Source organism: Pecten maximus, chromosome 18 (genome assembly GCF_902652985.1).
Source record: "Pecten maximus chromosome 18, xPecMax1.1, whole genome shotgun sequence".
Taxonomy (NCBI): Eukaryota; Metazoa; Mollusca; class Bivalvia; order Pectinida; family Pectinidae; genus Pecten; species Pecten maximus.
Window position 1 is genome coordinate 681,362 of NC_047032.1, and position 25,245 is coordinate 706,606.

The 25,245-nt window shown below is 37.1% G+C and overlaps 1 protein-coding gene across 1 annotated transcript in view; it reads right to left on the reverse strand.

Moving 5' to 3' along the window:
- The window catches only part of LOC117316940 (cadherin-23-like), a 52,367-nt gene extending 31,358 nt beyond the window's left edge, over positions 1-21,009 (reverse strand). The window contains exons 1-2 of the mRNA XM_033871718.1: positions 20,884-21,009; positions 2,784-2,861 (exon numbers count right to left, since the gene is read on the reverse strand). Coding sequence (XP_033727609.1) covers positions 2,784-2,861; positions 20,884-20,983 — 178 coding nt within the window. The 5' untranslated portion in view covers positions 20,984-21,009. The remainder of the gene's footprint in view (positions 1-2,783; positions 2,862-20,883) is intronic.
- Between the last annotated feature and the right edge of the window lie 4,236 nt (positions 21,010-25,245).

Consider the following 25,245-nt stretch of genomic DNA (forward strand, 5'->3'; position numbering starts at 1 on the left):
TAACCAGAAGTAAAGATGTTTTCTGTTTGATGGGAGAAGACAAATAATTCAAAGTTGTCATCAAGGACATCTATCTAAACGTGAGAAAAGTTAGACTGAGTCCATCGGTGAGACTAGCCCATGCAAAAGCCTTGGAAATATCACCTGCCAAATACCCAACAGAAGAATTGCAATGAAAGTATTTTCTGTTCCAAGAGGAAATCACAATTTTGTAAAGGATAATCTGTTCCTAGGACAAATGCCTAAGAGATTGGTTATTGGATATGTAGACAGTGATGCCTATAGTGGACTCATCACCAAGAATCCTTTTCATTTTAAAGATTTTGATATTAATTTTGTTGTCCTGAACGTGGATGGCAAACAAGTCCCCACCAAGCCTTTGCAGCCAAATTTCACTCAGAAACATTACGTAAGAAGCTACATGGGTCTGTTTAACACTACCGGCAAATCGTTTCGTGACGAGGGTAATAACATCTCAAAGGATGAATATGGCACTGGTTTTACCCTGTTTGGATTAGATCTGACACCTGACCTTTCAGAAGTGGGCACATTTCATCTTATAAAAAAGGGAAACTTGTCTTTGGAAGTGCATTTCGGAACAGCCCTACCCAATACAATCAACGTTGTGGTGTATGCTGAATTTGACAATATCATAGAAATAGATCGTAACAGGCAAATTCTTTTTGATTATAGTGCATGATGAATACTTTAGAAATAGAACTGATCCTACAAGCCGTTTCTCCTCATTTTGCAGGGGTGTATGCTAGAAATACATTACCTTCATGTCCTTTAAGTGTTCCTAGTCTCATGGTTTGTAATACTGATCCAGATAATAAACAAGGGCAGCATTGGATTGCTATGTATATAGATGAAGAAAGACGTGGGGAATATTATGATCCTTATGAACTGTCTCCCTTTCATTTAGATTTTATCAATTTCTTAAACCAGCAATGTAAAATATGGATTTATAATCCCATTGCAGTACAACATTTGAACTCTCTAGTGTGTGGTCAACATTGTATCTATTACTTGGTTCACCGAGAAATGGGAATGACCATGAATGACATCACCGAATATCTTCAATCAAAATGGCATGCCAATACTTACATTGTAGATGATTTCGTTCATCATCTTGAACGTTACTTGTTATAATAGTAATGAGTATACATTGTTATTAATTGCAGGTTTTGTGTAGTGACTGTATGTATTGCAATCCATAACTTATAAAAATATTGATTGTTTAATCAAGAAATCATTGTTTGTATATACGTTTGTGAATATAATAAAAGAAAAAAAAAACAAAGTATGAATTATGTTATTTTTTTCAATTAGAATTCTATTGAATTGATTCCAATCTCCAAGACAACTGAAATTGAAGAATATCAGGCCTCTCAGAAGGATAATGACAACATCATGACAATACCATGACAAAACATGACAAAATCATGACAAAACATGACAAAATCATGACAAAACAATGACAAAAATGACAAAATCATGACAAAAGCATGACAAAATCATGACAAAAGCATGACAAAATCATGACAAAATCATTACAAAAATAACAAAATCATGACAAAATCATGACAAAAATGACAAAATCATGACAAAACATGACAAAATCATGACAAAATATGACAAAAATGACAAAAACATGACAAAATCATGACAAAACATGACAAAAACATGACAAAATCATGACAAAACATGATAAAATATGACGAAAATGACAAAAACATGACAAAATCATGACAAAAATGACAAATGACAAAACATGAAAATATGACAAAATATGACAAAAACAGGACAAAAACAGGACAAAAATGACAAATAACGTCATGACATTTACATACTATACTAGAATACCGAAAGCCAATAACGTCGTGAAAACCAACCCGGCTAGCCATTTACATACTATACTAGCATACCGAAAGCCAATAACGTCACGAAAACCAACCCGGCTAGCCATTTACATACTATACTAGCATGCCGAAAGTCAATAACGTCACGAAAACCAACCCCGGCAAGCCATTTACATGCTATACTAGCATACCGAAAGCCAATAACGTCGTGAAAACCAACCCGGCTAGCCATTTACATACTATACTAGCATGCCGAAAGCCAATAACGCCGTGAAATCCAACCCGGTTAGCCATGAATCATCAACAACAGATATTGAAAGAAGAAGAAAATACAACTAAAGAAAGGTATGTCACTTCTGTATTTGAAAATCAAGATACAGGGGAAAGAATTGATGACTCCTATGGGTTTTTTTTCTCTTCCAGAATGCCTCATTCAAGATGGCTGCCAACATTGGCAGCCATCTTGAATGAGGCATTCTGGAAGAGAGAAAAAAACCATAGGGTCATCATACAAGATATCTTGTCGAGTCACGTCGAAAATGGCAGAAAATAAGGTGAGCTGTTGACCTATATTCAAACTGCCACTTCGTCGAATTAGATTCATGAAAACATATTTCATATAATCGAGCTTCAACAATTTGTTGAAATATGATATGAACAAAATATGACAATAGGGATTGGAGTAAAAATTTACAATAAGAGATAATCATCTGTATTGAATATCTTTGTTAAACAGACTTCAAGCATGTTCTACTAGAAAAAATCAAAGAAACACTTTTACTAGTGATAAATTGTACTGGGAAGTTAATTAATTCTTCTAGTACAAATACTTCAACATATAAAATGTTACGAGCGACAGATAGTGTTGCCTAGTTTACTTGTTGTACCATGTGACCGGTCTGGGTTAGTCAAGCTACTTACCTACTGTTCCATCTAGATCATCATCCTTCTTTTTGGGATCGTTTTCACCTATGGTTCTACCACTGGCACAGTTAGCACCTGGTAATAACATAACACAACATCAACATTTTGATTTTATTTTCATCTCATTAACTCGCATGGCCCAAAGGACACCAGTCGTCCGTCCGTCGTCAATCAACATTTCCTTTAAATCGCTACTAGTCCTGAGCGCCTGAAAGAAAGTTGATGAAATATGGTTTGGACCGTTATTGAGCAAAGAACTGATTGTATAAACTAAGAATGTGACTCCCTTGAGCCAGAGAGGTGAAGCCCGATAGTAAATTCTTTAAATAACTACCAGTTCTGAATGCCTGAATAAATTTGATAAATTTAGTTTGGGGTATTATTGGGTAAAGGATATACATAGTTGTATAAACGATGGGCGTGCTGCCCGTGGGGGCGGAAGGGCGGTGCTAGTAGTGAAAAAAGAGTTCCTACTAGCTTTGAACGACTAAATAAATTTTGCTGCAATGTGGTGTGGAGCCCTAGCATATCCAATGTTGTAAAAGCGGAGGGCGTGGCTCCCGTTTGAGCTTGAGAGGTGGGGCCAAATAGGGGTAAGCATAGTTAAATCTTTAAATTGCTACTTATACTGAACGACTGAATGAATTTCTTTATGCATTATAGGCATAATATGGAGGTAGTCCCCACGAACAATATTTGTAATGATAGTTAAACGAGAGTGTTTCTCCATTGTTGCTGAAATATCCAGGTGCTCGAGGCAGTCCCTCTAGGCGTCTCATTCAATGCTCTTCGTTGTATTTCTCTCAATCGCATTGAAGGCGTTTTTATCATACGTTGTGTATAGTCATATTGCATTGCTCACCATCATTGAGAAAACAACATTTTACTCGTAAGTAAATCATTTTGGCGCATTCAGCTTTCGAACGGAAATTCGAATAAAAATTTATTAGCGCCATGATGAATTTTCGATAAAACAATGCTTTATAAAAACACGATTCCAACCGGAGGCATTAAACTAAATTGAATCAATCATGCTCTCTTGAGTGTTTATTTTGTTTCGGAATGCTACAAATGCGCAAAATCGCTAAAGCATGTACGTTTACAGAAATGGATCAACATAATTATATCCTCTTAATATTTAACAACAGCCCTAGGTTTCTTCCTTCATTAGCAGGAAATTAATCATCTGTGTTGCGATGGGAGCTATCCTGATAACAGTTGAGCTCTAAAGCCATTATGGATTTGATATCCTCAATTCATTTTTTATCCTATATTAACATTTCAGTATCTAAAATAAGAAGAATAATAAGAATTACAATTCCGTTGTTGGTATTATCGGTTGGCTTTATTTACACATGTAGTACTTGAAATGTACTTAATGTTTACCAATTGTGGCATTCACTTTACACAGGTAGTCCTTAAAATGTACTACATGCTTACCAATAGATGATTTGCTGGACTAGTTCTCAATGACGTACATATTTGCGATTTTTTTTTTTCAAACACCTAAGCGGCGACCGGAACAACCGGACAAACAAAACGAAGCGGTAAACTGAAACTAGGCTTTAGTCCAGCGCATATTTTCGCTTCTACACATATATAAGAATAAAAATAGAATTTTAATACTTGAAGTCATTTGGTCCGAAACGATCCGTCGACAAATTATTGAGTGGATTAAATAGTGGGGACTCCGAACTCTTCGCACTATATAGGCCATTCAGTACATATTATTTTTTGTTTAATTGTTGTATGATTGTATTATTGATTTACTCAGTGAAACCCCAACAAACAGCATCATCAGCTAATATTCACAGCCGGGTTGAGATAGGAGTTCAGACTGATGTCACTATGGACCATTTGCACGAGTTCTAACTGAAGATCTCCAGAATAAATCCAGAATGGGCAGAAATATTTTCAAGGCATCTTTGATGGATGATGACAGCTCATGTAAAATTTGCTTCATTAAAAAAAAGAAAAAAAAACTGTTACATTATTATTTTGTTGTGTTCTGGTTATATTTGATTAACAGTATAATTAATGACATGCATTGTACATGAATCTTATAGTCAGATGGATCCAGAGTTGCAGACGATGTGCTGAATTTTTCAATCAACTGGGACCCGATTTTAATTTGTGCAATCAAAAGTGTCGATGTTTTGTCAGATTATGAAACATGTATTTCTGCAATGCTCTTGCATTTTAGTTGTGTATCTTACATACCTTGTAGTATTTTTAAAAGTACTACAACTGGGGTATCTGAAATGGCATCGAACGAGTGACGTCAGCTCCACCCACGATTCCATTTCAGATACCCCAGTTGCAGTACTTAAAAAATACTTAAAATGTGTTGTAACATGGCCCGCCGACATTCAACATGTGATGTGATGTGATGTGCACGTGGTCAATCCAAAATGTCTTCCTCACGACCAATCAAAATGTCATGTGTACCAATTTGTACATCTAATTGAGACTGGCAAATGCTGCACGTTTTTTTATTACGCGGAAAAATAAATCATTCATTAGTTCTTATCTTTTAACTCGCCTCCGTCAATGATGACGATTATGGGAGTGTTTTGTGGGGATGCACATGGGGCGCTAATTAAAAAAAAGAGAGGGTTTTTTTTTTACACAAAGGAAAGTCGTGTTTTCTGTAAAATGTATCGTGAGATCATGGAATGCCAGTGAGGAAATTGTCCTCGCAATGTGTGAACGACCAAAGTGGTCTATTGTATCACTTGTACTGTCCTTGCCGGAAAATATCCCGCACTTGATCTGACATACATGTACCACTGATATAATGATGATATATATGTGTGTGTGATTGAGTGTAGATATAGGAGTCAAATGTAATATATATGTATGTGTATGTTAGTTTGTGTACTACTTAAATAATGTTCAACTTCTGATTAAGATGTTATTACATTGTAACTATCATGCATCTATTATTTTTCCTTTGTCCATTTAATATCACGATCCCTCCCTCCTTCACTCTTACTCTTTTTACTGGTTTTTTGGTTTGGTTCATTTAACTTTATATGTACCTATCTCCTAATCCTTATCCCTCTGTCAGTATTATATGTCAATAAAATGTGTTTAAACTAAACTACTCTTTCCGCTTTTCTCATCCAAGAATGTTGTACATACTTATTAATTTCTATAGCCATCTTATGATGTATAAGCTCGTACATACGTGTAATATTTACCATTTTATGGCACTGCCACTATATAACCCTACCAATTCAGTTGCGTGTTCACCAGCCTATGAACTGCCAACAGGAAGTGATCTCTGCTACTGGTAAGCGCGGGAAATTTGAATTTGAAAATTTCAAAACAAAAATCGCATGACAAATAAAAAATCGCAGATGGTAAATATAATAATTGAACGGCTTTCAGTTGGCATTCATAGTCAATATGAATGCCAACTGGACAGAGGCAAATTCAACATAAAGCGCTGCCGTTCAATGCTTAAATGATATTAGGAACGGGCGTTTATAGTGTTCTTGTAACTTGTGCCCAATCCTTTTGCTGTTATTGGCAATAAAATATGTTAAAACTAAACTAACGACCATATATATATATTTATAGTGAAACTGTGACTTCCGAAGTGTTCAACATATGTCTGTTATAAGAATACATGTCAATGACTAGTTTTCTTTCGAGGAGAACCGGGATCTTCTACATAATTACTGGAAATGTGTTCAGGAAGCCGTTGACGGATACCACCAGAAATAACAGGTAAGTGTTGAATGTTGCTGAAGAATCGCTCTGTCTGTAGAAACCTACATATACCAGCATACCCCGGTATCTAATTAGCGTCATATCATTTAACTATATTTGTATTTAAACGTACATTACGGGACCTGTGTAAATATTTCATGTTCGGAAATAGATATTTGCCAATTTTAAATAAGTGCTACTGTTATACGATGTACATGTAAAGACTTCATTTTCACCTGCGACAATCGCATATGATAGGTAAAACCACAGGTGCCTGGCCCGTTTTATAAAATAACATACTCATGTTATTATTTTTTTATAAAACTAGTCCGGCATCTGTGGTAATCCTTATTGATAATACAGACTGTAACATGTGTCGGGTCCTGTTTGCTAACAAACCTTGTTCCCATTCTTATACCGACTGTAACATGTGTCGGGTCCTGTTTGCTAACAAACCTTGTTCCCATTCTTATACAGACTGTAACATGTGTCGGGTCCTGTTTGCTAACAAACCTTGTTCCCATTCTTATACAGACTGTAACATGTGTCGGGTCCTGTTTGCTAACAAACCTTGTTCCCATTCTTATACCGACTGTAACATGTGTCGGGTCCTAACAAACCTTGTTCCCATTATTATACAGACTGTAACATGTGTCGGGTCCTAACAAACCTTGTTCCCATTCTTATTTACATTTCTCAGATTATCATGTAAAGCACAGGGACGCGTCACGATTGAATGTCTTATGATAGCTATTTTTGTTGTTTACACCTTATGACTATATCCTGTGTCACAAATAGTTATCATAAGACATTCAATCGTGTCCCTGTGTGTAAACTGTCTGAAATGTTGCTGAACGAGAAAAAAAAATATAAAAGATATAAGACTATGCTTTTATTTCCCTATTCGAAATGTATACCTGGTATGTTCTGGCATGTTGTTTTGTGAATTAAGAATATTTACTATTTTTTTTAATGGTAGGAAAGATGCCTTGTCAAATATTTTAACTTGACCCATCTTCGAGACATTTGCTTCAGTTCCAAGGAACATAATATGTATACGTAACTGCTTCTATTTTCTATACTGGTTTTTGAAAACAATAAAATTGCGCTTCAAGCTATTTCATTTGTCTCTTTTGATATCTAAACACTTCCCGTTTTAGCTTACACATTTTATCTCGCTATTCTACAGTTTCCCGTATTCGCGCGTTTTCTTTTCGTGGACGGAGCCTGAAAGTGTACCAACAACTGTTAACAACTGTTTTCAGTTGTAGTACGGTTTGAAACAGCCGTGTATGTACTACAACTGAAAATCTTAGGCTCCGCCCACAGAAAAGCGCGAGGATCAAAGGAAATCTAGAGAACCATGTTACAACATATTATTTAAACGATGAAGACATAATTGTTGTACACTATTGTTCAATTTCTATGTTTACAAATTACATTACAATACACAAAACTGAAATCTACAGACCATATCAATCTTTTACGCTACCTGTCATGGTTATTTATATTCAGTGAATTTCATTTTATTTTGATAAAACTTATTCTCACCCTCCAATACATTCACAGTGTCCTGTAATCACACATCCGGCTTTCCTTGTCCACAACATTTAGAAATAGTTTATCTCTTTGGGACGGCTTAACCTCTGCTCTAAATAAGCAAACTGAACTTTCTTCTGAAACGGGGTTGAACTCTAAAATATGAACATGTCCGTCAAAAAAAACCTCAAGAACACTGTCCTAGATCTAGATCTACGGGTAAATTCAGTGTTTCAACAGCTTTGACAATTTCCCTAGGCCTTTCCTTACTGTACTCTGTGACCATAATGCCCCTTGCCGTCAGAAAGGTTGCAAATCTAGCACACGGATATTTTCTAGTAAGCCCATTTTCGTAGGGTATAGATTATACCTTTATGTATCGAACGTCAACTTTTTGTTCGGTGGAACTCTTTTTTTGATTTAAAGTGGTATTAAAACCCCTGCTGACTTAATTTTTATCTTAGGTGGTATTAAAACCTGTGCTTATTTTATTTTGATTTGAAGTGGTTCTAAAACCTGTGCTGTTTTTATTTTAATTTAAATTGGTACTAAAACTATTTTTTATTTTAAAAGCTATTTCATTTTTAGTGTTAATAATTTTTTGTCTGTGCAAATATGTTCTCGGGTAGCTCAATCCCTTTAACGGGTTATTTACGACATAGCTGTAACAATTTTATGAAATCCCTTTAACGGGTTATTTACGACATAGCTGTAACAATTTTATGAAATCCCTTTCATATGCGGTTCAGATGAAAAACTATTAACCTGTTTCATACTAATATCAACCTTCAATTTCCGTGCATGTGTTTATAATTAACTTTGGTCGTATTAGACATAATGAAAACCTACTCAACTGCCAGGGAAAATATGACATTAAAAAGCACATATACGAAATATGCATTCATCTACTTATATAATTCACAATTTCATCGGTAAAAAATGGAAGCAAATTTGATTTGTATAATTGGTGGACGATAGGATAATGACTATTTCAAAGCTGACCTTGCTATGATTATAAACTGATTATCAAAATACATGTTATCCATGGATAAGCTATGGGGGTCTATATCAACATAATGAAAGGTTACAAGCATTATATGCATAAAGGACAATAGTCATTATAATTCTTCAATTACTACCTTTTACCAGTAATCGTTTAATTTATAAGCTTTTTTGAAGATCAAATATTAGCATTGATATGAGTTGGTATATATATACATATTCTTTACCTGTCATTTTTCATTTAGCTAGTCACCAGGTGTATTTACCAGACCAACGGGAATAATACGTTAAATAGATCTATGATTATAATGATTATGTTACATGTTTGATATAAGGTAACTTGTATAGAATCCTCTACAGGGAAATGTGTAAAATGAAATCCATGGCCGAACAAGGTGCACATGTTCTTACATCAATGTATATATATTAACACCATGATATCAATATGTATGATGCTACATTTCCGACAAAGGGTTATTATGATCGATTTGAAACAAGAAAATGCTGATATAGGTACGAACTTACGTACTTGACGCTATTTCCACCATCCAAAAATTCGAGCTTCTATTTTTCTCTTCTAGATTTAAAGTGAATAAATAATCGATTGTCTACCTTAGAAATTCTATTGCGCTCCACCTCTTCGTTATTGTTTGGGTTTTTTTTGGGGGGGGGGGGGGGGGGGGGGCTCGAATAACGAATCGGCTGTCAGCAGCGGATGGGGATTCAGTTTTTATGTTTGATTGCTATTTCTTTTTATTGACATTTTTATGTTGGGATTTGAATAACGAATCCGCTACAGCAGCAGATTCGTAATTTGAGTACCAACATCAAAATGTCAATCAAAGAATTGAATCTCGAATAACCAATACCGAATCCGCTGATTACTCCAGTCTGCTTCCTCTATACGGTCCCTGTATTTTGGTCTATGGTACACGGTCTCTGTATTAAGGTCTATGGTACACGGTCTCTGTATTTAGGTCTATGGTACACGGTCTCTGTATTTTGGTCTATGGTGCACGGTCTCTGTATTTTGGTCTATGGTACACGGTCTGTATTAAGGTCTATGGTACACGGTTTCTGTATTTTGGTCTATGGTACACGGTCTCTGTATTTTGGTCTATGGTACACGGTCTCTGTATTTTGGTCTATGGTGCACGGTATCTGTATTAAGGTCTATGGTACACGGTCTCTGTATCTTGGTCTATGGTACACGGTCTTCTGTATTTTGATCTATGGTGCACGGTCTCTGTATTAAGGTCTATGGTACACGGTCTCTGTATTTTGGTCTATGGTACACGGTCTCTGTATTAAGGTCTATGGTACACGGTCTCTGTATTTTGGTCTATGGTACACGGTCTCTGTATTTTGGTCTATGGTACACGGTCTCTGTATTTTGGTCTATGGTGCACGGTATCTGTATTAAGGTCTATGGTACACGGTCTCTGTATCTTGGTCTATGGTACACGGTCTTCTGTATTTTGATCTATGGTGCACGGTCTCTGTATTAAGGTCTATGGTACACGGTCTCTGTATTTTGGTCTATGGTACACGGTCTCTGTATTAAGGTCTATGGTACACGGTCTCTGTATTTTGGTCTATGGTACACGGTCTCTGTATTTTGGTCTATGGTACACGGTCTCTGTATTTTGGTCTATGGTGCACGGTATCTGTATTAAGGTCTATGGTACACGGTCTCTGTATCTTTGTCTATGGTACACGGTCTTCTGTATTTTGATCTATGGTGCACGGTCTCTGTATTAAGGTCTATGGTACACGGTCTCTGTATTTTGGTCTATGGTACACGGTCTCTGTATTAAGGTCTATGGTACACGGTCTCTGTATTTTGGTCTATGGTACACGGTCTCTGTATTAAGGTCTATGGTACACGGTCTTCTGTATTTTGATCTATGGTGCACGGCCTCTGTATTTTGGTCTATGGTACACGGTCTCTATATTTAGGTCTATGGTACACGGTCTCTATATTTTGGTCTATGGTACGCGGTCTCTGTATTTAGGTCTATGGTGCACGGTCTCTTTATTAAGGTCTATGGTACACGGTATCTGTATTAAGGTCTATGGTGCACGGTCTCTGTATTAAGGTCTATGGTACACGGTCTCTGTATTGTAGTCTATGGTACACGGTCTCTGTATTTTGGTCTATGGTGCACGGTCTCTGTATAAAAGTCTATGGTACACGGTCTCTGTATTAAGGTCTATGGTGCATGGTCTCTATATTAAGGTCTATGGTACACGGTCTCTGTATTTTGGTCTATGGTACACGGTCTCTGTATTTTGGTCTATGGTACACGGTCTCTGTATTAAGGTCTATGGTACACGGTCTCTGTATTAAGGTCTATGGTACACGGTCTCTGTATTTTGGTCTATGGTACACGGTCTCTGTATAAAGGTCTATGGTGCACGGTCTCTGTAATAAGGTCTATGGTACACGGTCTCTGTATTAAGGTCTATGGTACACGGTCTCTGTATTAAGGTCTATGGTACACGGTCTCTGTATTTAGGTCTATAGTACACGGTCTCTGTATTAAGGTCTATGGTACACGGTCTCTGTATTAAGATCTATGGTACACGGTCTTCTGTATTAAGGTCTATGGTACACGGTCTCTGTATTAAGGTCTATAGTACACGGTCTCTATATTTTGGTCTATGGTACGCGGTCTCTGTATTTAGGTCTATGGTACACGGTCTCTTTATTAAGGTCTATGGTACACGGTCTCTGTATTAAGGTCTATGGTGCACGGTCTCTGTATTTTGGTCTATGGTACACGGTCTCTGTATTAAGGTCTATGGTACACGGTCTCTGTATTAAGGTCTATGGTACACGGTCTCTATATTTTAGTCTATGGTACATGGTCTCTATATTTAGGTCTATGGTACACGGTATCTGTATTTAGGTCTATGGTACACGGTCTCTGTATTTTGGTCTATGGTACACGGTATCTGTATTTAGGTCTATGGTGCATGGTCTCTATATTAAGGTCTATGGTGCACGGTCTCTGTATTAAGGTCTATGGTACACGGTCTCTGTATTTAGGTCTATGGTACACGGTCTCTGTATTTAGGTCTATGGTGCATGGCCTCTATATTTTGGTCTATGGTGCATGGCCTCTATATTTTGGTCTATGGTGCACGGTCTCTATATTTTGGTCTATGGTACACGGTCTCTGTATTAAGATCTATGGTACACGGTCTCTGTATTAAGGTCTATGGTGCATGGTCTCTGTATTTTGGTCTATGGTACACGGTTTCTGTATTTTGGTCTATGGTACACGGTCTCTGTATTTTGGTCTATGGTGCATGGCCTCTATATTTTGGTCTATGGTGCACGGTCTCTATATTTTGGTCTATGGATACGGTCTCTGTATTTAGATCTATGGTACACGGTCTCTGTATTAAGGTCTATGGTGCATGGTCTCTGTATTTTGGTCTATGGTACACGGTCTCTGTATTAAGGTCTATGGTACACGGTCTTCTGTATTTTGATCTATGGTGCACGGTCTCTGTATTAAGATCTATGGTACACGGTCTCTGTATTTTGGTCTATGGTGCACGGTCTCTGTATTTTGGTCTATGGTGCACGGTCTCTGTATTAAGGTCTATGGTACACGGTCTTCTGTATTTTGATCTATGGTGCACGGCCTCTGTATTTTAGTCTATGGTACATGGTCTCTATATTTAGGTTTATGGTGCACGGTCTCTATATTAAGGTCTATGGTACACGGTCTCTGTATTTAGGTCTATGGTGCACGGTCTCTATATTTTGGTCTATGGTACACGGTCTCTGTATTTAGATCTATGGTACACGGTCTCTGTATTAAGGTCTATGGTACACGGTCTCTGTATTTAGGTCTATGGTACACGGTCTCTGTATTTTGGTCTATGGTGCATGGCCTCTATATTTAGGTCTATGGTGCACGGTCTCTATATTTTGGTCTATGGTACACGGTCTCTGTATTTAGATCTATGGTACACGGTCTCTGTATTAAGGTCTATGGTGCATGGTCTCTGTATTTTGGTCTATGGTGCACGGTCTCTGTATTTTGGTCTATGGTGTATGGTCTTCTGTATTTTGGTCTATGGTGCACGGCCTCTGTATTTTAGTCTATGGTACATGGTCTCTATATTTAGGTTGATGGTACACGGTCTCTGTATTTAGGTCTATGGTGCACGGTCTCTGTATTTAGGTCTATGGTGCATGGTCTCTATATTTTGGTCTATGGTACACGGTATCTGTATTAAGGTCTACGGTACATGGTCTCTATATTTAGGTCTATGGTACACAGTCTCTATATTTTGGTCTATGGTACACGGTCTCGGCATTTTGGTCTATGGTACACGGTCTCTGTATTAAGGTCTATGGTACACGGTCTCTGTATTTTGGTCTATGGTACACGGTATCTGTATTTAGGTCTATGGTACACGGTCTCTGTATTTAGGTCTATGGTACACGGTCTCTGTATTTTGATCTATGGTACACGGTCTCTGTATTAAGGTCTATGGTACACGGTCTCTATATTTTGGTCTATGGTGCACGGTCTCCGGGTACTCCAGCTTTCCTCCACCTCCAAATCTGGCACGTCCTTAAATGACCCTGGCTGTTAAAATGACGTTAAACAAAAACAAACCTAACCAAAAGTATACACTGTCGGCAATTTAGCAACTTAAAGAATTGTGTCCTGCAAAACAACTAAGGTCAAATGAGGAAAAGTTCCCAATTGAACATCAGGATAAGAAAACAAAAAACATGATGTTTTGATTTCTTTAAAACTATTAAAACAAATACATAGTAACATTGATATGATCCATCTGCATTTTAAATCAGTTTATCTCGTCATATAAATTATACCGCTGCGTGGAGTAGAGAAATCTTAATTGGATGTCCTTTTGTTGAGCAGTATTTTTCACAATTGACGTCACATCACGTGTAGGTAAACATTTACTACTATTGACTCGGTGTTCTCCTTTAAATAGCCTTGTATTACCGCGCTGTCCTGGTGGCTAATCTTAGTAACAAATAACAATGGTATAAATGGGTAAGCATACAGCTATTCGGTAATATTGAAGTCTGTGATCGTTCACAAAGTTGGTCAGTTGAACAAGTAAAGAATTAAGGATAAAAATATTACTATTTAGCATTGAAGTCTTAATAATGTAAACAACGAATGCCGTTGGATATGACATGCAAATAGTTAATGTATATTCAATGACGTATGTTTATTCATGATAAATTATGAAGATTTATCTAGGATGCGAATGCCTTTTAATCAAACCTTTCGGACATTTAATATTCCATCGATGGACTAAGTACATTTATAATACATATCCATTATACACCTGTCCCGAATTTTGCAGCCCGACCGACGTGGCTGTTTATTTATTTACAGTATCCTTATTTCATTTCAATATTATTATTTACTGATGTTGTCATGACAACCATATAGTCATAATAAATAGCCCACATTTGTCTGGATTGTGATACATGAATGTGTACACACATACATATATATTTTTTTTTTAAAAGATAACATTAAATGAGTTATATTGCTTGTTAGGGGCCGTGAGAATACAAGTTAGAATTCTCAATAGACTATCATGAGACGTCAAATGGTTATTGTGAGGTCATAAATTATTTATGACGTCATAATTATGATATTACACATACGTCTTATGATATGGACTTAATATATATTGTTATACCTTTCCTTAGTTTACACTATATAAAAAATTGACAATAGAAATGCTATTTGAACCACATCCTCCAAATATATTATTAACTAGCTTATAGTCAAAAGAACTATTTACCGAGAATGAGCACATACATATTTTCGTGTTTTTTTTTTTTTTTCTTCGTTCATTCTGATTTGACAATGCATTTATAAACGTTTTCGAGACCAAGACGAAGCATACGAAGTTTGTTTACATTCGGATCATCCTCGGGTTGGCTATACCTAACACCTTACATCACATCCGGATATTGATGTTGACAGTTGACCTAACACCTTACATCACATCCGGATATTGATGTTGACGGCTGACCTTACATCTTACATCACATCCGGATATTGATGTTGACAGCTGACCTTACATCTTACATCACATCCGGATATTGATGTTGACGGCTGACCTTACATCACATCCGGATATTGATGTTGACGGCTGACCTAACATCTTACATCACATCCGGATATTGATGTTGACAGCTGACCTTACATCTTACATCACATCCGGATATTGATGTTGACGGCTGACCTTACATCTTACATCACATCCGGATATTGATGTTGACAGCTGACCTTACATCACATCCGGATATTGATGTTGACGGCTGACCTTACATCTTACATCACATCCGGATATTGATGTTGACAGTTGACCTTTCATCTTACATCACATCCGGATATTGATGTTGACGGCTGACCTTACATCTTACATCACATCCGGATATTGATGTTGACGGCTGACCTTACATCTTACATCACATCCGGATATTGATGTTGACAGCTGACCTAACATCTTACATCACATCCGGATATTGATGTTGACTGCTGACCTTACATCTTACATCACATCCGGATATTGATGTTGACGGCTGACCTTACATCACATCCGGATATTGATGTTGACAGTTGACCTTACATCTTACATCACATCCGGATATTGATGTTGACGGCTGACCTTACATCTTACATCACATCCGGATATTGATGTTGACGGCTGACCTTACATCTTACATCACATCCGGATATTGATGTTGACGGCTGACCTTACATCTTACATCACATCCGGATATTGATGTTGACGGCTCACCTAACACCTTACATCACATCCGGATATTGATGTTGACAGTTGACCTAACATCTTACATCACATCCGGATATTGATGTTGACGGCTGACCTTACATCTTACATCACATCCGGATATTGATGTTGACTGCTGACCTTACATCTTACATCACATCCTGATATTGATGTTGACAGCTGACCTTACATCACATCCGGATATTGATGTTGACGGCTGACCTTACATCTTACATCACATCCGGATATTGATGTTGACCGCTGACCTTACATCTTACATCACATCCGGATATTGATGTTGACCGCTGACCTTACATCTTACATCACATCCGGATATTGATGTTGACAGCTGACCTTACATCACATCCGGATATTGATGTTGACGGCTCACCTAACACCTTACATCACATCCGGATATTGATGTTGACGGGCTCACCTAACACCTTACATCACATCCGGATATTGATGTTGACGGCTGACCTTACATCTTACATCACATCCGGATATTGATGTTGACTGCTGACCTTACATCTTACATCACATCCGGATATTGATGTTGACGGCTGACCTTACATCTTACATCACATCCGGATATTGATGTTGACGGCTGACCTTACATCACATCCGGATATTGATGTTGACAGCTGACCTTACACCTTACATCACATCCGGATATTGATGTTGACAGCTGACCTTACATCACATCCGGATATTGATGTTGACAGCTGACCTTACATCTTACATCACATCCGGATATTGATGTTGACGGCTGACCTTACATCTTACATCACATCCGGATATTGATGTTGACGGCTGACCTTACATCTTACATCACATCCGGATATTGATGTTGACGGCTGACCTTACATCTTACATCACATCCGGATATTGATGTTGACAGCTGACCTTACATCTTACATCACATCCTGATATTGATGTTGACGGCTGACCTTACATCACATCCGGATATTGATGTTGACAGCTGACCTAACACCTTACATCACATCCGGATATTGATGTTGACGGCTGACCTTACATCTTACATCACATCCGGATATTGATGTTGACAGCTGACCTTACATCTTACATCACATCCTGATATTGATGTTGACGGCTGACCTTACATCACATCCGGATATTGATGTTGACAGCTGACCTTACATCACATCCGGATATTGATGTTGACAGCTGACCTTACATCTTACATCACATCCGGATATTGATGTTGACGGCTGACCTTACATCTTACATCACATCCGGATATTGATGTTGACGGCTGACCTAACATCTTACATCACATCCGGATATTGATGTTGACGGCTGACCTAACATCTTACATCACATCCGGATATTGATGTTGACAGCTGACCTTACATCTTACATCACATCCGGATATTGATGTTGACAGCTGACCTTACATCTTACATCACATCCTGATATTGATGTTGACGGCTGACCTAACATCTTACATCACATCCTGATATTGATGTTGACTGCTGACCTAACATCTTACATCACATCCGGATATTGATGTTGACGGCTGACCTTACATCTTACATCACATCCGGATATTGATGTTGACAGTTGACCTAACATCTTACATCACATCCGGATATTGATGTTGACAGTTGACCTAACATCTTACATCACATCCGGATATTGATGTTGACGGCTGACCTTACATCTTACATCACATCCGGATATTGATGTTGACAGCTGACCTTACATCTTACATCACATCCGGATATTGATGTTGACGGCTGACCTTACATCACATCCGGATATTGATGTTGACAGTTGACCTAACATCCTACATCACATTACATAACAGAACACTATTCACACTGCGCATTTTGTCACGACTATACTTCGAAACTGTTTCGACTAAATATGAAGAGTATAAAAGTAGGCAAAATGGTGGAAATGGGAGCACAGGGTGCATGGACCAGATGGGAGACAACTGAAAGGCGTCTTACATGGTCAGACATCTGGAAGTTGGAACCATGTAGAATCCAGTTCCTCCTGCGTTCAGTGTACGATGTTCTACCAACACATACCAACTTAATTGCATCGGTGGGGAATGACAGAAAACCCCAACTGCTCGTTATGTGATCGTCCGGGTAACCTGGCCCGTGTACTGTCATTGTGCAACACTGCTTTGACCCAGGGGAGATATACATGGAGGCACAACAAGGTTCTGCGGGAGTTAGCTACATCAACTTTGTAAGATCTGAAGAGTCAGGCAGCAAAACAACAGCACACCAGAGAGGGATACTGGACGGAGCTCAGAACTGGGAGATTCGGGTTGACTTGGGACAAAGACTGGCTTTTCCAGATGTTGTCCAAACCAACCTTCGTCCAGATATTCTACTCTGGTCACAGCAAGGGAAGAGATCGATAATGATTGAGCTTACTGTCCCCTGGAAGGAGCGTTGTCAAGAGGCATACGAACGGAAAAGAGAGAAGTACGCCAAACCTTGCTGATGACGTGAGAGCAAAAGGTTGGTGTGTGTGGGTCATGCCAGTAGAGATGGGGTGTAGAGGTTTCCCTGCACAGTCCAGGTCGAGGATGTTTGCTGCTGTAGGCATCCGGGGGAAAGACCGAAGGGCAGCTGTACAACGACTGGCAACAACAGCAGAGAAGTCGTCCAGCTGGCTTTGGTGGAGAAGGGAGGACAAGAGCTGGAAGCCATCCATCGACGGGCAGTGATTTGGCCCATCACTGTCGACTCGCCACCTTTAGGGCGTTCCAGGATAGGAGACGAAACGCCCAGTGAGAGGTGGTCCTGGCTGACGACGTCGATGGATTTTGCAGTCAGAAGACTGTATGAAGGTACTATTCATGTTAGACTTTTGTCGAAACCCTTTAGAAATTTTTTATTATATTGCAATAATAACCCGTTTGTCGGACATAATATTGTAAGTTATATGACGTCATCAGTTGATATCAGTAACGTCACCCTTATAATCAACTTAAATCTATTTTCAATTCCACTTAATGACAATAGCCAACACTGGTGTGTTGAGCGAGTCCTGAAATATCATCTACTATGTACCCTAGTAGTTTAATTGAACACGCTTCTGTCTCTGGTGTTGTTCTGAGGTACCTATATAGTGTTTACAAACTACAGCTAAATATCAAAATAGTCGTGAAATACTGATCAAATGTAGGCCGGTATACAGAACATCACCTACAAACAATACAAATGTTTTGTTCTTTGTCGAAGTTCTGTATGCTGCTAACAATTCTTATTGTTCTCCTTTTGTAGCAAGGCTTTGTTTTCTATTATATAGTATGTCGTTTCAAGTGTCTAAATATATGTTTGTTATTTATTTTTAAGATATTGCGATTTATAATTTTAGATATGTTAAATCATTGTGGTATTGCCATACACTGTCTCCTAAACATTCAATATGTTGTGATTTTTATTCAGATTTGTAATATCTTTATTCAATATATGTTATTCTTGGGAGTTGTATTCAATTGCAAGTTTTGAATATAGATTAACAGACCTTGTAACCTTGTAGTTTAATTTAACACGCTACCGTCTGTCCTCATGTTCTGAAGTGTACCTATATAAATATATCTACTGTATAAATATATTGAAAATTTCAGGGGTTTTTTTTGTTTTTTTTTTGTTACACTTGTCATTGGTTTATATATTTTGTTAATTAGAAATCACGGTAAACATATTGGACACATCTGACTCATTCTAAATTAAGTAAAATTAATATTAAACTCTATAAACTTCTTTGTTATTGTCATCACTTTGATGACAAATCTGTTCCTTACTTAAGTTTTGTTAAAAGTATTTTAAATGAATGTGGGGTGAGTTACTTATGGGATATGCAATGTTCTTCTGAATGTAATCCAGTATGCCTAAAACATTTTATTAAGTTAAAACTTTAGGACCAGTACTTACAGAAATGTCAGAGTGATATACAAAATTCCTCAAAGGCTATATGTTATAGAATTTTTAAGGATAACTCTAATTTTGAGAATTATTGAGATATTTTACCTGGTAAAGATAGCGTAGGTTTCTTTGTAAATTTTGCACTACTAATCATCTGTCATTGGTTTATATATTTTGTTAATTAGAATCGACCGAGGAAATGGCGCATATTTTGTTGCGTCATACCATAAATATTTTACATCATTACAATGAGTTTTAGTTATTTTACAGACGACTGTATTCCAGAGATAACGTAGTTGACCGTATATACTCCTCGTATAGCCGTGGTAAAAAAAGGTCGCTTACATGTGTAGCCCGAGAGCTATATGTTATACCAGAAATGGCATTGAGATTGAAAATGATTTCTCAATTATATAGGTTTTACATTATTGTACAATTTTCAATCTCAATGCCATTTCTGGCATAACATATATACCAAATATAGGGCAAAACAAAATTGAATACCTCCGGGATGCATTTAGTTATCTATTCACTTTCAAATTCAGAAAAAGAGAAGCTCAAACTCTCGGTGGGTGGTAGTAACGTAAAGTATCTCATTTCTGGTAATATACGACAGCCTCGTTTTCAATCGTTCATACCACAGTGTTACTGATGTAGCAATGTTTTGTAGAGAAGCTGATCATACGCGTTACACGTATTTGATATAAAGAATCATCATATGAAAATAAATTGTATTTGTTCATCTCTAAATTACACTGCCTCATAAGTATATGGAAGAATTGAAGACATACAAATCTATCCGCAAAACATACAATATCACACTAGTTGCCTGATCCGCCGCGTACCACGTCCTCATAAAATGTCTTACAGGGACATCAACTGCGTATGTGAAAAATATGATCTTCAACTGGTGTCGATGAAATGTTGAATTTGATTTAATACCATATCATATAATTTTTCAGACATACATTTACATATAGTTACAAAAAAAACATAGTAAAATAAACTAATGATCATGATGTACAAGGAACGTCGTACATGCATAGAAGACAGATACCGATTTTTTTCAATAGGTTTCTATTAAAAGTAAATTGAATATAAAAACTCACCTTCAGCAAATTCTCTTAGCATTATAGCTAGAATAAACACACACAAAATACGTCTGGTGGGCATTGCCCTCTGGTGTAGCCGAGTCTGTTCCGTGGGCATTGCCCTCTGGTGTAGCCGAGTCTGTTCCGTGGCGGTAATGTTAGTGTTTCAGAAGCGCCTGGCTATTTGGGTGAATACCTTTAAAGTACCACTACCCAAGCACCGGTCTACATACATATGAAGATAATGAGAACCATGTTACCTAGGGGAGACATTGTCACTGTGGTATGAATATTCATCAGATCACGTGTGATTACCTAGGGGAGACATTGTCACTGTGGTATGAATATTCATCAGACCACGAGTAAATACCTAGGGGAGACATTGTCACTGTGGTATGAATATTCATCAGATCACGTGTGATTACCTAGGGGAGACACTGTCACTGTGGTATGAATATTCATCAGATCACGTGTGATTACCTAGGGGAGACACTGTCACTGTGGTATGAATATTCATCAGATCACGTGCGATTACCTAGGGGAGACACTGTCACTGTGGTATGAATATTCATCAGACCACGAGTAAATACCTAGGGGAGACATTGTCACTGTGGTATGAATATTCATTAGACCACGAGTAATTACCTAGGGGAGACATTGTCACTGTGGTATGAATATTCATTAGACCACGAGTAATTACCTAGGGGAGACATGGGAGACCAAAGTATCCAGACTTTTGGAACGCACTCTGAGATATCGAGACTTTCGGAACGCACTCTGAGATATGAAGACTTTCGGAACGCACTCTGAGATATGGAGACTTTTTGAACGCACTCTGAGATATCGAGACTTTCGGAACGCACTCTGAGATATTGAGACTTTTTGAACGCACTCTGAGATATTGAGACTTTCGGAACGCACTCTGAGATATCGAGACTTTCGGAACGCACTCTGAGATATCGAGACTTTCGGAACGCACTCTGAGATATCGAGACTTTTTGAACGCACTCTGAGATATCGAGACTTTCAGAACGCACTCTGAGATATTGAGACTTTTTGAACGCACTCTGAGATATTGAGACTTTTTGAACGCACTCTGAGATATCGAGACTTTCGGAACGCACTCTGAGATATTGAGACTTTTTGAACGCACTCTGAGATATCGAGACTTTCAGAACGCACTCTGAGATATTGAGACTTTTTGAACGCACTCTGAGATATCGAGACTTTCGGAACGCACTCTGAGATATCGAGACTTTCGGAACGCACTCTGAGATATCGAGACTTTCGGAACGCACTCTGAGATATCGAGACTTTCGGAACGCACTCTGAGATATTGAGACTTTTGGAACGCACTCTGAGATATCGAGACTTTCGGAACGCACTCTGAGATATGGAGACTTTCAGAACGCACTTAAAATGCACTCCTAAAATATCATAATATTGCGACCCCAGTACAAAACGTCAGACTGTGACAGATTTCCTGTCGTTTACAAATGATCGATAATAAAATTAATGGTGAGAAGTGTAGAAATGTGACTTTAAAGCAAAGTTTTAGTCACTGGCTCCTAAACTGTATCTAAATGTTAATAATAACCCTTTAAATACATATGATAATATAAAACGTTATAAGATCCCAAAAAACATATTAGTATTTAAAAAATAAAAGTATAAAAAAGAAATATAATATTTCTGTTATAAAGGTTTGTACGGGTGTTATTTTTGATAAAGTGTCGGTTATAAGGGTTTGTACGGGTGTTATTTTTGATAAAGTGTCGGTTATAAGGGTTTGTACGGGTGTTATTTTTGATAAAGTGTCGGTTATAAATGTTTGTACGGGTGTTATTTTTGATAAAGTGTCGGTTATAAGGGTTTGTACGGGTGTTATTTTTGATAAAGTGTCGGTTATAATGGTTTGTACGGGTGTTATTTTTGATAAAGTGTCGGTTATAAATGTTTGTACGGGTGTTATTTTTGATAAAGTGTCGATTATAAGGGTTTGTACGGGTGATATTTTTGATAAAGTGTCGGTTATAAGGGTTTGTACGGGTGTTATTTTTGATAAAGTGTCGGTTATAAAGGTTTGTACGGGTGTTATTTTTGATAAAGTGTCGGTTATAAGGGTTTGTTCGGGTGTTATTTTTGATAAAGTGTCGGTTATAAATGTTTGTACGGGTGTTATTTTTGATAAAGTGTCGGTTATAAATGTTTGTACGGGTGTTATTTTTGATAAAGTGTCGGTTATAAAGGTTTGCACGGGTGTTATTTTTGATAAAGTGTCGGTTTTAAGGGTTTGTTCGGGTGTTATTTTTTATATAGTGTCGGTTTTAAGGGTTTGTACGGGTGATATTTTTGATAAAGTGTCGGTTATAAAGGTTTGTACGGGTGTTATTTTTGATAAAGTGTCGGTTTTAAGGGTTTGTACGGGTGTTATTTTTTATATAGTGTCGGTTATTTTAAAGACAAAGTTTGGTCATTTTTTATTAATTTGATAAATGTGAAAATTTCCATTAATATGAAATAAAATGTAAAAAGAATTGCAATAATCAGTACTATATAGGGTGCTGACAGTAGTTCGATAGTTAATTGTCTCACTACAGTATCTAAATTACTAGAAGACAAGCTCGGTGTGTATTTAAAGTTATTCTGTCTTTTATACGCTGATGACACTGTATTGTTAGCAGAAAGTCGCGATGATCTCCAAAATATGTTAAATAAAATTTCGATATATATTGTAACAAGTGGAACTTGAAGGTAAATATAGGAAAATCAAAAGTAAAGATTTTTGGCCGACAGAAGGTACCAGCAGATTTTAGCACATTTTCGATGGCAAAGCCTTAGACATAGTTACCTTGGTATACTATTTTTTAAATCGGGGAATTTCTTAAGAGCTAAAAAGAACCAAGCACTTAAAGGAACTAGAGCCATGTATGAAGTGTTAAAAAAGGGGAGATTACATAATCTATCAATACAGTGTCAACTGGATTTATTTGACAAAATTGTGTCACCAGTTCTGCTATACAGTTGTGAAGTGTGGGGTTTTTCAAATAACAGTATTAAACACTATAATTGAAAGAGTTCATTTAAAGTTTTGTAAGATGTTACTTCACCTTAAATCATCAACTCCGGATTTTATGGGTTATGGAGAGCTCGGCAGACATCCACTAGATATCGAAGTTAAAACCAGAATGATAAGTTTTTGGACACGATTAATAGCAGCTAAAGAAGGTAAAATAAGTAACTTATTATATAAGACATCAGCCATAGTAAATGAAGAAAATGGTGGTTCAATTGCCTGGACCGAATGCATTAAAAACATACTGAATAACTGTGGACTCTCCAACATATGGTTGAATCAAAATTCTGTAAACCCGAAATGGCTTCCTTTAAAAATAAAACTAACATTGACCGACCAAATTAAACAAAGCTGGGCGGAAACATGTAGAAACTCTCCAAAATCCATAAATTATAGAGTTTTTAAATCTGAAGTTACTTTTGAAAATTATTTTAATATTCTTTCCAGAAAAGATGCTATATTACTGTGTAAATTCAGAACAAGAAATAGTCATTTACCTATTGAAACTGGAAGTTGGCGACATACATATGTATACCGAGGGAAGAACGTCTCTGCCAGAAATGTAATGAAAGAGATATTGGAGACGAATATCACTATATTTTTTAATGTTCTACTTTAAATATTGAAAGGAGAAGTTTTCTACCACAAAAATTAACCATCCGACATAGTGTAATTCCATTGCAAGATATCATGATATCCAAAAGACTCTCTTCCATAAAAAAGTTATGTAACTTTATCAAAAAAATCAATTTCGTATGTTCCCCTGAGTAGATATTTTAATTCAAATATAAGTTTACATCTTTATGATACTTTCATCTCTCTGTATATCCACGCATGTTCACCAAATTTCATATTATTGTAAATTTACATGTATTGCATTTTGTAGTCTATCTCTGTATACCTCTTCTTTACAGGTGTTGAGATAATAAATTAATTTGAATTTTGAATTTGTCACCGATTACCTGGGCGTCAGGAGTGTCCGGCGGAGATAATTATTGGGATTAGTATATAGAGGTACTGACTTGGGCAGGGATTAGTAACTGTATTGGGGAGGGGTGAACTGTACTTAGTCTACCTGGGGACGAATCAAGAGTTACCTCCTACATACACTGTACTTACCTTGGAACAAATTAAGAACTAATTATCTCAATACTGTTGTTTTGATGCAAAATTAATATGTAAATGTTTAGAATACTCTGAAACATTTTTATTCGAGTGTTTTGAACATGAATCTTTTGTAGCGATATATATAATTATGCGTAAAAAATACGTAACCTGGAAAAATCGATTTTCTTTGGTCTAAA